Source organism: Priapulus caudatus, unplaced genomic scaffold (genome assembly GCF_000485595.1).
Source record: "Priapulus caudatus unplaced genomic scaffold, Priapulus_caudatus-5.0.1 Scaffold608, whole genome shotgun sequence".
Lineage (NCBI taxonomy): Eukaryota > Metazoa > Priapulida > Priapulimorpha > Priapulimorphida > Priapulidae > Priapulus > Priapulus caudatus.
Window position 1 is genome coordinate 23,199 of NW_014577669.1, and position 10,839 is coordinate 34,037.

The window sequence follows — 10,839 nt, forward strand, 5'->3', positions numbered from 1 at the left end:
TCCTTTCTACATGCCTTCGCTCCTTTCTACATGCCTTCGCTCCTTTCTACATGCCTTCGCTCCTTTCTACATGCCTTCGCTCCTTTCTACACGCCTTCGCTCCTTTCTACATGCCTTCGCTCCTTTCTACATGCCTTCGCTCCTTTCTACATGCCTTCGCTCCTTTCTACACGCCTTCGCTCCTTTCTACATGCCTTCACTCCTTTCTACATGCCTTCGCTCCTTTCTACATGCCTTGCATCGAGAAGTTGGCTTCGTTCAAATCAAAGTTGTACGCGTTCTCGCCTCCGTGCGACCGCATGTGCGACTTGAGCGTGCTGCGTCGCGAGTACGCCTTTCCGCACAGGTCGCACTTGTAGAGTTTCTCGCCCGTGTGAATGCGCTTGTGCACCTTCACGCTGTGCTTGATCGTGAACGCCGCGTTGCAGACGTCGCAGCGAAACGGCTTCTCGCCCGTGTGAGTTCGCATGTGCGCCTTGCAGCTGCACTGCCGCGCAAACGCCGCGTTACACAGCTCACACTTGTACGGTCTCTCGCCGGTGTGTATCCTCATGTGCATCTTCAGACTGAACTTCTTCGTGAGCGCCGCATCGCAGAGTTCGCACTTATACGGCTTCTCGCCGCGGTGCGACCTCGCGTGCGTCTTCAGGTAGGATTTCGACGAGAACGACGTGTCGCACTGCTCGCACTTAAACGGCTTCTCGCCCGTGTGAGTTCTCGTGTGACTCTTGAGATTACGTTGCATCGTGAAGGCGGCGTCGCACAGATTGCACTTATACGGTTTCTCGCCCGTGTGCGATCGAACGTGAAGCTTCAGCTGGTGCGACTGCTTGAAGGCGGCCTCGCAGTGTTCGCACTTGTACGGCCGCTCGCCCGTGTGCGTGCGCATGTGCACCTTGCGACTGTGCCTGACCGTGAACGCGGCCGCGCACACCTCGCACTTGAACGGCTTGATGCCCGAATGCGAGCGGATGTGCAGCTTCAGCTGGTACGACTGCGTGTACGCCGACTCGCAGCGATCGCACTTGTACGGACGCTCGCCCGTGTGACTGCGCATGTGCACGTTGAGGCTGTGGCGCGCGGTGAACGCCGACCCGCAGACCTCGCAGCCGAACGGCTTTTCGCCCGTGTGCGTCCTCATGTGCAGCCGGCGCGTGCTATGCTGCGAAAACACCGCCTCGCAGAGCTCGCACTTGTAGGGCTTCTCTCCCGAGTGGACGCGGAAGTGCAGCCGGAGATGCGACGACTTGGAGAAGGTCGTCTTGCACACGTCGCACGTGTAGGGCCGCTCTCCCGTGTGCGTGCGCACGTGGTCCGTCAGGTTCGCCTTGACCGTGAACGACGCCGCGCACGCGTCGCATTTGTGCGGCTTCTCGCCTGAGTGAGACAGAAAGTGTAACATGAGTTGCTGCGACTGCGCGTACGAGGCATCGCACTGGTCGCACTTGTACGGCTTTCCTTCTGCGGCGTGCGCTTTCGCCGACATGCTACGAGTCGCCGCCGACGACGCTTCGAGATAATCGATCGCGGGGAAAATAAGATCGCGGCTGGCGACGTCGGCCGGCCGCGGAAAAAAAAAACGCGCGCCGCTACGACGATTTCTTCGCGAACTGCATCCCGTTGTTTTCGTCGTGTCACGTGTAAGTTACATGTCGATGTCTTGACGTGGGCAAACTGTAAGGAAAAGGAAAGACTTCACGTTAGGTGACGCCGCGTCCTTTGAAAGCGACTAACCCCCCCCCCAAAAAAAGAACCCGAAAAAGGGAAATTCCACCGTCTTGTACATAGAACATTGAGTTTCAGTCATCTTCTCTGGACAATGCCATTGACATTTCAATGCTTTTAACTGACTGTCCCAATTGGGTTGTGACAGTTGGTCCACGTTTTATTTCAACGCTCAATTCTGTGCTCCATGAATAAAAACAAGAGCCGCAGCGCGTCTGGGCTCATCTGAGGTCTGTTGCTACGGTTATAAACGTAACATTTAAGTCGTGACACATTTGTTAGGCGCAGATATACAGATACGCAGTTGCGTACACATCATTTCAGCAACCTTTTGCATTCTGCATACCTCCCAAATCCCATTGGTTGATACAAATCGCGTGCCTGAAACTCCTGTTTTATGGTGCATTGTGACCCTAACCCTAACCCTAACCATATTAAAAATTTAAAAAAATTAATTGTTGTAAAAATTATTTGTTGTTATTAAATTGTTGTAAATAAATCATGTAAATATTTGTGTTAATTGGAAAAAATAGTTAAATGGATAAAGATAGAAAAATACAGAAAACAGGTAAATAATAAAAAATCAAATGGGATTCGATCCCACGACCTTTCAGCCGTGACGCTGTGCTGTACGCGTTCGGCTATCCAGGTTTATTGCGTTTCTAGATTATGGATGTGCCATGAATATGACAACACTGCACATGACGTCATTGAGGCAGTTCAGGAATCCATGTTTAACCCTCCTCTTCAGGGTCAAAAGGTTATCAGACACTTACTCTTCGCATGTCAGTGAAAAGCACATTTCATGGTCCTTTCAATAAAGTGATAAAAATGGTAGGTCACGCTGAAACAAAAAAGTTTTTCACTCTGTCCATTAGGCCATGTCCTCAGAAAATGTCTGATATCTGACCTTTCCCCCACTGCCCTTTGACCTCCAATTTCGCACTGGTGATGGGTTTCCTGCCCATCACACTATACACCGAATATTAAGAGCATAGGTTGAGCCGTTAAGATTTGTGCCGCAATTCCGTATTTCCTCCTATACCTTAAGTTAAGGGGGAAATATTCCCCCTCCGTTTACACATCTTGACCTTTGACCCTTGACCCCCAAATTTGTCATCCCTGAGTCCTTTTCACACCCCCCCCCCGACGTCCCGAATATCGTAACCGTACGTCGAGCGGTTAAGATTTGTGCCCAACTGTTGACGGACGGATGGACGAACGCACGAACGCACACACGCTCATGCAATTCTACAAGCTGCATCTGACTTCGTCAGATGAGCTAAAAATTATGCCTGAATACAAATCGAGAAGCGCCGGATTTGAAAAATCTACTGGCGAACACGCAACAATGGAAGCCATGTGTCACATCCAAATACGCGCAAAAGAGTAAGCTATCAGAATGGGTATCCCCTATTGTCACAGACCATGCACAAAAGCGGTTGACACTTCTAACACGGCATAGAGCGAATATTTGCAGTGTTAGAAACAGCAAGCCATCCGCCAGTTCAGGACTGGTAACTTTTTCGCAGAATTCACTTATTTTAATAGATGTTACTATCTATACTATAAGTGCAATGTCTGCTCCTAGGTGCTTTATGTAGTAAAAATCGAATTTTCGCAGTTTGGACTTGCCGGGTGTTCAGACGTAATTTCCATGACTGCTATGCGATCGAACTTGAGATTCTTCTCGTACCCAACAAAAGCAACAAAGTTTTCCGAGTTTCTCACAGTTACGCTCCAACGTTACTCGTACAAATCCACATAGATCTCGAGATTTTACGTGATTACGATAAATGCGTACTTTGTAAATACATTTAAATATACATTACGCAGTTTCCCCAACGTACATCATCAAGTAAATAACAAATAACGAATCACACCAAAATAATCACATTTAAAAAAAACTACGGCCAACTTCCAACAATTCTCTCTCACATCATGAAAAGTCACACCACATCACTGACTGCACCACCAGCGGTAACTCCACCATACGTCATTTTCCTCCACCACAAAGCTGTAGGGCATTCTATGTGACATAAGACTGACATAGCAGACAAAGTAACCGTTAGAATACCTCCTGAACTGCCAACAGTAACCATTGCATGAACCTGCAGTCAACCCCTACTCGTCTGCAAAGTTCTTGGTACACGTTAGAAGTCGCAACATCTAAACATTTTTTGGTGGCCGCTGCTGCAAAACTTTCTCACGTTAAGTAGAATTTATAAAAGGCGAGTTATCGATTTAAAAATTGAGCTGAAAATTGTCTGTGTAGTGCAGGCTGATACTTCATTTATTATGCGAAAACGCTCGATCATGTGAAATTCACGCGCGAATTATCTCCAAGTCATAGCAAAATCCTCTTTGTAGCTCTTTACAGTGGAAAAATAATACGGGGGCGGCGGGCGAAATCGCCCCCTAAATTCCCAAAGAGCTCCCGAAATTGTTATTACGGCGGCGACAGTTAAAAAGAAAACGGTTCGAAATCGCCCCCTAATCGCATGCCTCGACGTCAATGCATTGCCACTGGTTACACTAACCAGCCGCAGCTGCAAGCTGCTGCAAACTCGTAATGCCTGAGCTAGTGTCTCAGCTCCAGCGCAGTTGCAATATAGCGATTTGCAATTACAGGAAAGAGTTTTGCTGTATATATAATACTAAACATGCCCCACGGGACTGAAACAATCAGTGCACTCCCCCCCCACACCCCCCGTACTTCAGTAAATGCCGCCCCAGCCAGCAGGCACGTACGCAGCCACGATGTGCACAGCCACAGACGTGGGTAACACGGGTGTGTGAAACTTTGTGATTAACACAAGGTTTTATTCAAGTGCAAGAAAAGTAGCCCCGAAATTTATAAAAGTAACCCCAGAAAACAGTAGGCCCCGAAGTGGAAAAAGTAGCCCCATAAAATTGATAAAGTAGCCCCGAAACTTTTAAGGAGTTGGAAAAAGAGCCCCAGGAAATAAAAAAAATTCCATTTTTCCCTAGCTTTTTATATCCTATACAGCAGCGATGGCTCAATGGTAGAGTGCTCGCCTCGCATGTGGAAGGTCGGGGGTTCAACACCCGGCCGGGTCATACCAAAGACTTAAAAAATGGTACACACGGCTTCTCTGCTTAGCATTCAGCAAATAGAGATAGAGTGTAGCAAGTTAACTCACAGTGCTACCAGTGGACTAACCCCCCCTACTGTAGCATTTACTGTGAAAGCAGCTGCGGGGCCTCAGGGTTACAGAAACGAAGATAGGCACCGCCCTATGCACCATATAGGCGCGGGAAGGATTTAACTAACTCTTTATATCCTCTTGTGTAATCGTATACTGAAGCTATGGGTTGTGGGGTAGAGATACACCATCTATTTAGGGAGTTAGAAGTCGTGGGGGGGCAGGATCTACCTGATCATTTATAACCTCCTAACCTTACAAAGATTAGTCATCGAAGTCCAAGGGACTATATTGAAGACAGCGAGAGAAAAAGTTGACCAAATAGATAGATTCAACACTGCAGATCACAGCAGAAAAAGCTTCAAATTTGCATGTTAGATCTCAGTTGAAATATAGTCACTCAATACAGAAAATATGTGGCCAAAATCATATACATCGGACTACAATTATAACTCTCTAAAAATAACTGCTGGGTGCTGCTCCAATCCAAATCATGATTCTGCCCTGTATAATCATAATGCATATTCATCCCGGGGGGGGGGGCACTCCATATATATTGCATGGTAGGTATGTGCCGCAGGAAAGACCCCCCCCCCCCTTTTTCACCCAAAACTTCCATTTCAGTGCATCGCATTTTTAATATCTCGTTCCAGAGCATCACAAGTTTACATTTTCGAACATAGCCAGTTCCAGAGCATCCCACATTCAACAGACATTAGTTCCAGAGACCCCCATTTTCAGGTCTGAGTTAGTTCCAGAGCCCCTCATTTTTTACTTTGCAGTGGCACACACCTACCATAATGTGGGGTGAGTGCACCCCCCACCCCCGAGAATATTCATATTGTATTGACCAAGCCCCTTTCAACAATATCTGAACCTGCCACTGCCAAAGCACACGTAACCGCAAACATACATCTACACTGAGTGTAGGCCTATACCACGTAAACTGGTAAATGATATGGTCATGTCTCGAACAAAACACACATATAAATAGCAATGTATCAATGCACATGTATTGTATATATAGTATACATTGTATATATTCATATTGTGCTTGTGCTATTTTTAGATATCAGACATGCATTATACAGTAAAAGCTGAGATTAGTGTAGTATTTACTGATCCGTGAAAATACTGTTAATAAATTAGTAATTCATAATAGCTTGTGACATAGCATACTCATCTAACCTGAATCAAGCCTGAGAAAGACAGAACGTTGACGAAATAGAGACTTACAAAATGAAGAAACCGAGACACAGAGGAGGAAAAGAGGACGTCACAGATGGTCATTTGTTTTCGTGCCACAAGAAATTTATACTAGACCCGTTTGCCTGGAACGCTTCTATGGATTTACAATTGCACCAATATTTAATCCTTATGCACAAACGCAACTTATAATTATAATAAAAATGTTAATTGAATCACTTTTTAGCATTTCTTAATAATTTAACGATTACAAGATTACATTGGATATACACGGTATCCGAGGGGTGGCGCTGTTAAACGTAAACAGGAGGTGGTCGGAATTTGTGTTGTTAGTCAACGTTTTTGTGGTTATTGTTGGTGTTTTTGCCCATTTCGGTATAATTCGATTATATGTTAGTGATTTGCCTTGCTTTTGTCATAATTAGATGGACTGTATTGCTATTAGGATTGCTACTCTTACTAAATTGTAGAACTACATACGTTAATGTGATAACAGACACTGAGACACAGCCTCAGGCACTTGATTCTTGAAGCGTTTCAATTAAAATATAATGGCTAATTAATTAATGGCTAATTAATCAATTAAAATATAATAATGCTAAATAAATACGAAATCTATTTACTGCCAAATTCTTAATGTTTATATACCGGTACTCTCTTTCACCTATTACTAGTATTAGTATTATTGCTGACAGTTGAGTTTCCTGTAAATTCCGTCTAAATCCTCTATGTGCAACACACGCTACCGGCCGCCATGGCCATGGGCATGGCTGCCGCTGCACACTAGCTAGCTAGCAGGCTGGCTGCTGCTAGATTTTGTATTTATTTAGCATTATATTTTATTGAAACGCTTCAAGTGCCTGTGTCTAGTACTATAGCCCGCGTACAGTTGCCGCAGCGGACTATAGTACTTGATCTTGATCTTGATTGTGTACTGCGTCGACCACGTATGTACGCGTATTATGACGCAGGTGTAGAGCTAACTACTGTAGAGTGTAGTGTAGGCCTACTGTACAGTCACCCTTCGCTCCGCCACAGTCCAATTGCAGTGAGGTGGCATGTATGCCCTGTGGCGGAGCGGAGGGTTGCACGGGTAGTAGAACTACAACAGGTACGGTGACGTACCACTGGTAGATATGTATAGCCAAGGCCCTGAAGAAAGACCTTGTAAGTTGTAGATGTTCGTGCCTCTACCTCCACATTAGCTCTAGTACTATAGCCCTTCACTCGCGCCCGGCAGCGGAGCGAAGGGCTATAGTACTAGAGCTACTTCCAGATTAGCTCTAGAACTATAGCCCAGCCTGTGGCGAACAAGGGCTATAGTTCTAGAGCTACCTCTACATTTGCGGCCCGAAGTCCCAAAGTAGGATTGACCCGTTTTGTCACCGAGCATGGTCTTACGTTATGTGCGTGTATTATACTTGTAGGCATGGCTAGCGAGGGACGTAAAGTCGGGCGAGTATGTGTCGTTGTACTGGGAGACGTAGGTCACAGTCCTCGCATGCAGTATCATGCATTGTCCTTAGCACGAGAAGGCTTCCAAGTTGATCTTGTAGGATATGGAGGTAAGATTATATATTGTAAAATACTGAGCTATGTCTATGATACTTCAGTCTGATCAAGGGTCATAATAGTCTAGTCTTGTGGTATATGTCTTATTATATTATTGTAATAATGTCACACACGATTAAATTGGACTAGTCTTAATCAGGATCTTCGTAAAATGTCACAAATTTCACGTAGGCACTAGAAATTTAGAAGTAATCATATTATGATAAGAAGAATAAACTATTATGCAAACTGGACATCGTAACAAAAATGTTTTAACTCACAATAGCCATAAGGACCTGTTGTAAGTATGTTTAATGTTTATCCTATAGGGTCCCGGCCCCATGAAGATTTATTGGATAACAAGGGTATTCAGATTCACACCATGAGGAGTCCTCCAGAATTTCGTGCATGTAAGAACTATTTTTGTGGTAGCAAACCTCAAACCTTAAAGGCAACCCTGTACATAAAGATCATCATTTTTGTAGTAGCAGACCTCAAACCAAAACTTAAACCTATCTAAAAAAAGGTCATGCAAGTAATACCCCAAAAATGTCCTGTATGTACAGGTGTCTCTTCTGTAAAAGTAGTTTCACTGTATAACTGCCACTCAAGGGAAATGCCAAAAGTGTACTTTATAGTCATCTGTTGTTTCTATAGAGCTGTGCACTAACACACGTGTAACTGTGTAGGCAAGAGGATCTGAATCAGACTCATTAAATACGTTCATTTGGTTAGTAGATAATAGAGCTTGTTAATTAATAATATCTTGGTTAATTTTTACTCAACCGTGTTGAGTAAACCGATCTGAATCAGGTATTTCTACCTGAAGTTGGTTGCATTTTTTGTCTGCATTGAGTAGGAGGGACGTATCTGTTTGAATTGTTTTGGTAAAGGCGGATAATGATCTAAGTTAGGGTGAGAACCTCTGCTAAAGATGTATATGGCGTGCATTACAGATATGCCACGTCTCATGAGCTACGCAGCTAAAGTTCTGTGGCAAATTATGGCACTTTTCTTCACCCTCATCTTGCTGAAACGCCCTTCACATATTCTAGTCCAGGTTTGTATCCATTATAAGCCTTTCAGATGTGTATAGGTCTGTTAGATGTTTAGTCGATAGGTTGCTATGTTCGTTGTAGTTAATTAAATTCATGTATGCATACACTGGTACGTCAACTTTGCTGGCACAAGAAATAACATATTTTTGTAAAAAAAACACCTATGATTTCAAAATGTGGAAATGGGTGCTTGTAATATTGAATCTTTTCCTTTTTCACAGAATCCGCCTGCTATACCAAGCCTAGCTGTGGTGTGGATCGTGTCGTGTATGCGCAAATCAGCCATGATTATCGACTTCCACAATTATGGATACACGATTCTTGCAATGTCGCTCGGTGCAACACACCCATTAGTGCGCTTCTCAAAATGGTGAGCATTCGGATAGCTTTCTCCTAAACAACACCACTAACGCTGAGAGGGTCTATGTCCCCCAGGGTACTGCTGGAACGTACCCTGGTACTATCTAATATGCCGGACCGTACCTCGCCTACTCCACTAACGAGTCTAGGGAGTCGCCTACGCCTACTCCCTAACCCTAACCCTAACCATATCAGATAGTTACCAGGGTACGTTCCGGCAGTACCCTGGGTGACATAGACCCTATGAGCACCACTAACCCTAACATGCCAGGGCCGTAGCTATCTGGGTGGGGGGTGGCACAGGGGCAATTGCACCCCCCCCCCCCCCCCCCAAAAAAAGAAGATACAATACATGGTCAAAGGCTGTCACCTTCCCAGAACACACCATGTACATGGCTTTGCACCTCCAGGTTAGCTACGCTTCTGCATGCAGTGATCTTTGTAAATGCATTTGACGATAAAGACATCTTTTCACACAAATCGTGGTAGCTATCAGTGAACGTGATCCTTATCAGAACATATGGATGAGACTGCTGCCACATCTGCAGGGATGTGAATCCGTATTTAATTTCTCGGCAGGTATGAGGGCTTTTTCGGTGTGAGAGCCACTGCGAGTATGTGTGTCACTCAAGCTATGAAAGCTCACCTAGACCACCAATGGAACATAACGTGAGTCAGCAATCGGGCGTGCAGCGATATCGTGAAAGTTTCACAGCGTGAATCATTATATTCTTTATATTAGTATTTGTATCCTGCAATAGGTGGCGCTGCATGGCCTATGCAAATTTATGAATGTTGACATGGACATCCTGCTTGAATATGTTGTGGTATGACTCGGGTGTGTTAAATTATTAAATTATTATAAAATTATTAATTTTATTCATAAAATTCGTAGGTCGACGGTTCTGTACGACCGACCAGCAGAGTTATTCCACAGCATCTCTGTAGAAGAGAAGCATTGGCTATTCATAAAGCTATCCAAGGATTATTCCGTCTTTAGTCATGGGTACGTGAAGAATCGTGCACGTATTTCTTCCCACTTATGTGTCTGTTTCTGGTCTAATAAGCAGAATTTGTTGTGCTCCGCTGTAGCTGTTACCAAAAGTTTTAATCGCCTAAGATTTGTAATATTCTCTCTAACACAATACATTGTCCTTTTGGTCGTTCCTGCATATTCTCATAATTCTGCACGTACTATTGGAAATATATTCTAAATACTAGCCTAGCCACGTATAATTATTTTCTCCGTGCGGGATGTGAAGTCATAACAGGCGCGTAGCCAGGGGGGGGCGGTGGGGGCGGTCGCCCCCCCCAAAACGCCGGCCAAAAAGAGAGAGAGAGAAGAGAGAAAAGTAATGAAAAGTGTTTTGAATCCTAACTTGTAGGGTTGAGTCTAGGGTTGAGATAGTGTCATCAGACATGAGAATATGGCCCACAGTATGCCTCAGATTGCAGGAAAATGGCTTAAATGGTTCAAAATTTTCTGGGGGGGCATGCCCCCAGACCCCCCTAGCACTGCCATGCCTACGGCACGTGCCAAACGTACGGTTGTCAAATTTGGCATGTGCCAAACGTACGGTTGTCAAATTTGGCATGTGCGTGCATGTATGTATGCATGTATAAATGTATGTATGTGTGCTTGTGTGTGTGTATGTGTGTGTGTGTGTGCGTGTGTGTGTGTGTGTATGTATGTTCGTGCGTGCGCGATCGCGCGCGTGTGCGTAAATTATTGTGGGCTTACGATCGTGCGTGCGTGCGTGCGTGCGTGCGTG

At 44.9% G+C, this 10,839-nt stretch overlaps 2 protein-coding genes across 3 annotated transcripts in view; one reads left to right on the forward strand and one right to left on the reverse strand.

Moving 5' to 3' along the window:
- The window catches only part of LOC106812109 (zinc finger protein 271-like), a 6,722-nt gene extending 558 nt beyond the window's left edge, over window positions 1–6,164 (reverse strand). The window contains exons 1-2 of one of the 2 annotated variants that reach the window (XM_014815887.1): window positions 6,129–6,164; window positions 195–1,674 (exon numbers count right to left, since the gene is read on the reverse strand). In XM_014815887.1, the coding sequence (XP_014671373.1) occupies window positions 227–1,486 (1,260 nt within the window). In that variant the 5' untranslated portion in view covers window positions 1,487–1,674; window positions 6,129–6,164 and the 3' untranslated portion in view covers window positions 195–226. Of the gene's footprint in view, window positions 1–194; window positions 1,675–6,080 lie in introns of both variants that reach the window. The other variant, XM_014815888.1, reaches the window with a different exon arrangement.
- Window positions 6,165–6,399: 235 nt separating this feature from the next.
- Window positions 6,400–10,839, forward strand: part of LOC106812108 (chitobiosyldiphosphodolichol beta-mannosyltransferase-like) — a gene marked incomplete in the record, with an annotated part of 11,222 nt that continues 6,782 nt past the window's right edge. The window contains 7 exon segments of the mRNA XM_014815886.1: window positions 6,400–6,473; window positions 7,526–7,663; window positions 7,979–8,059; window positions 8,606–8,709; window positions 8,929–9,077; window positions 9,647–9,736; window positions 9,963–10,066. Coding sequence (XP_014671372.1) covers window positions 7,528–7,663; window positions 7,979–8,059; window positions 8,606–8,709; window positions 8,929–9,077; window positions 9,647–9,736; window positions 9,963–10,066 — 664 coding nt within the window.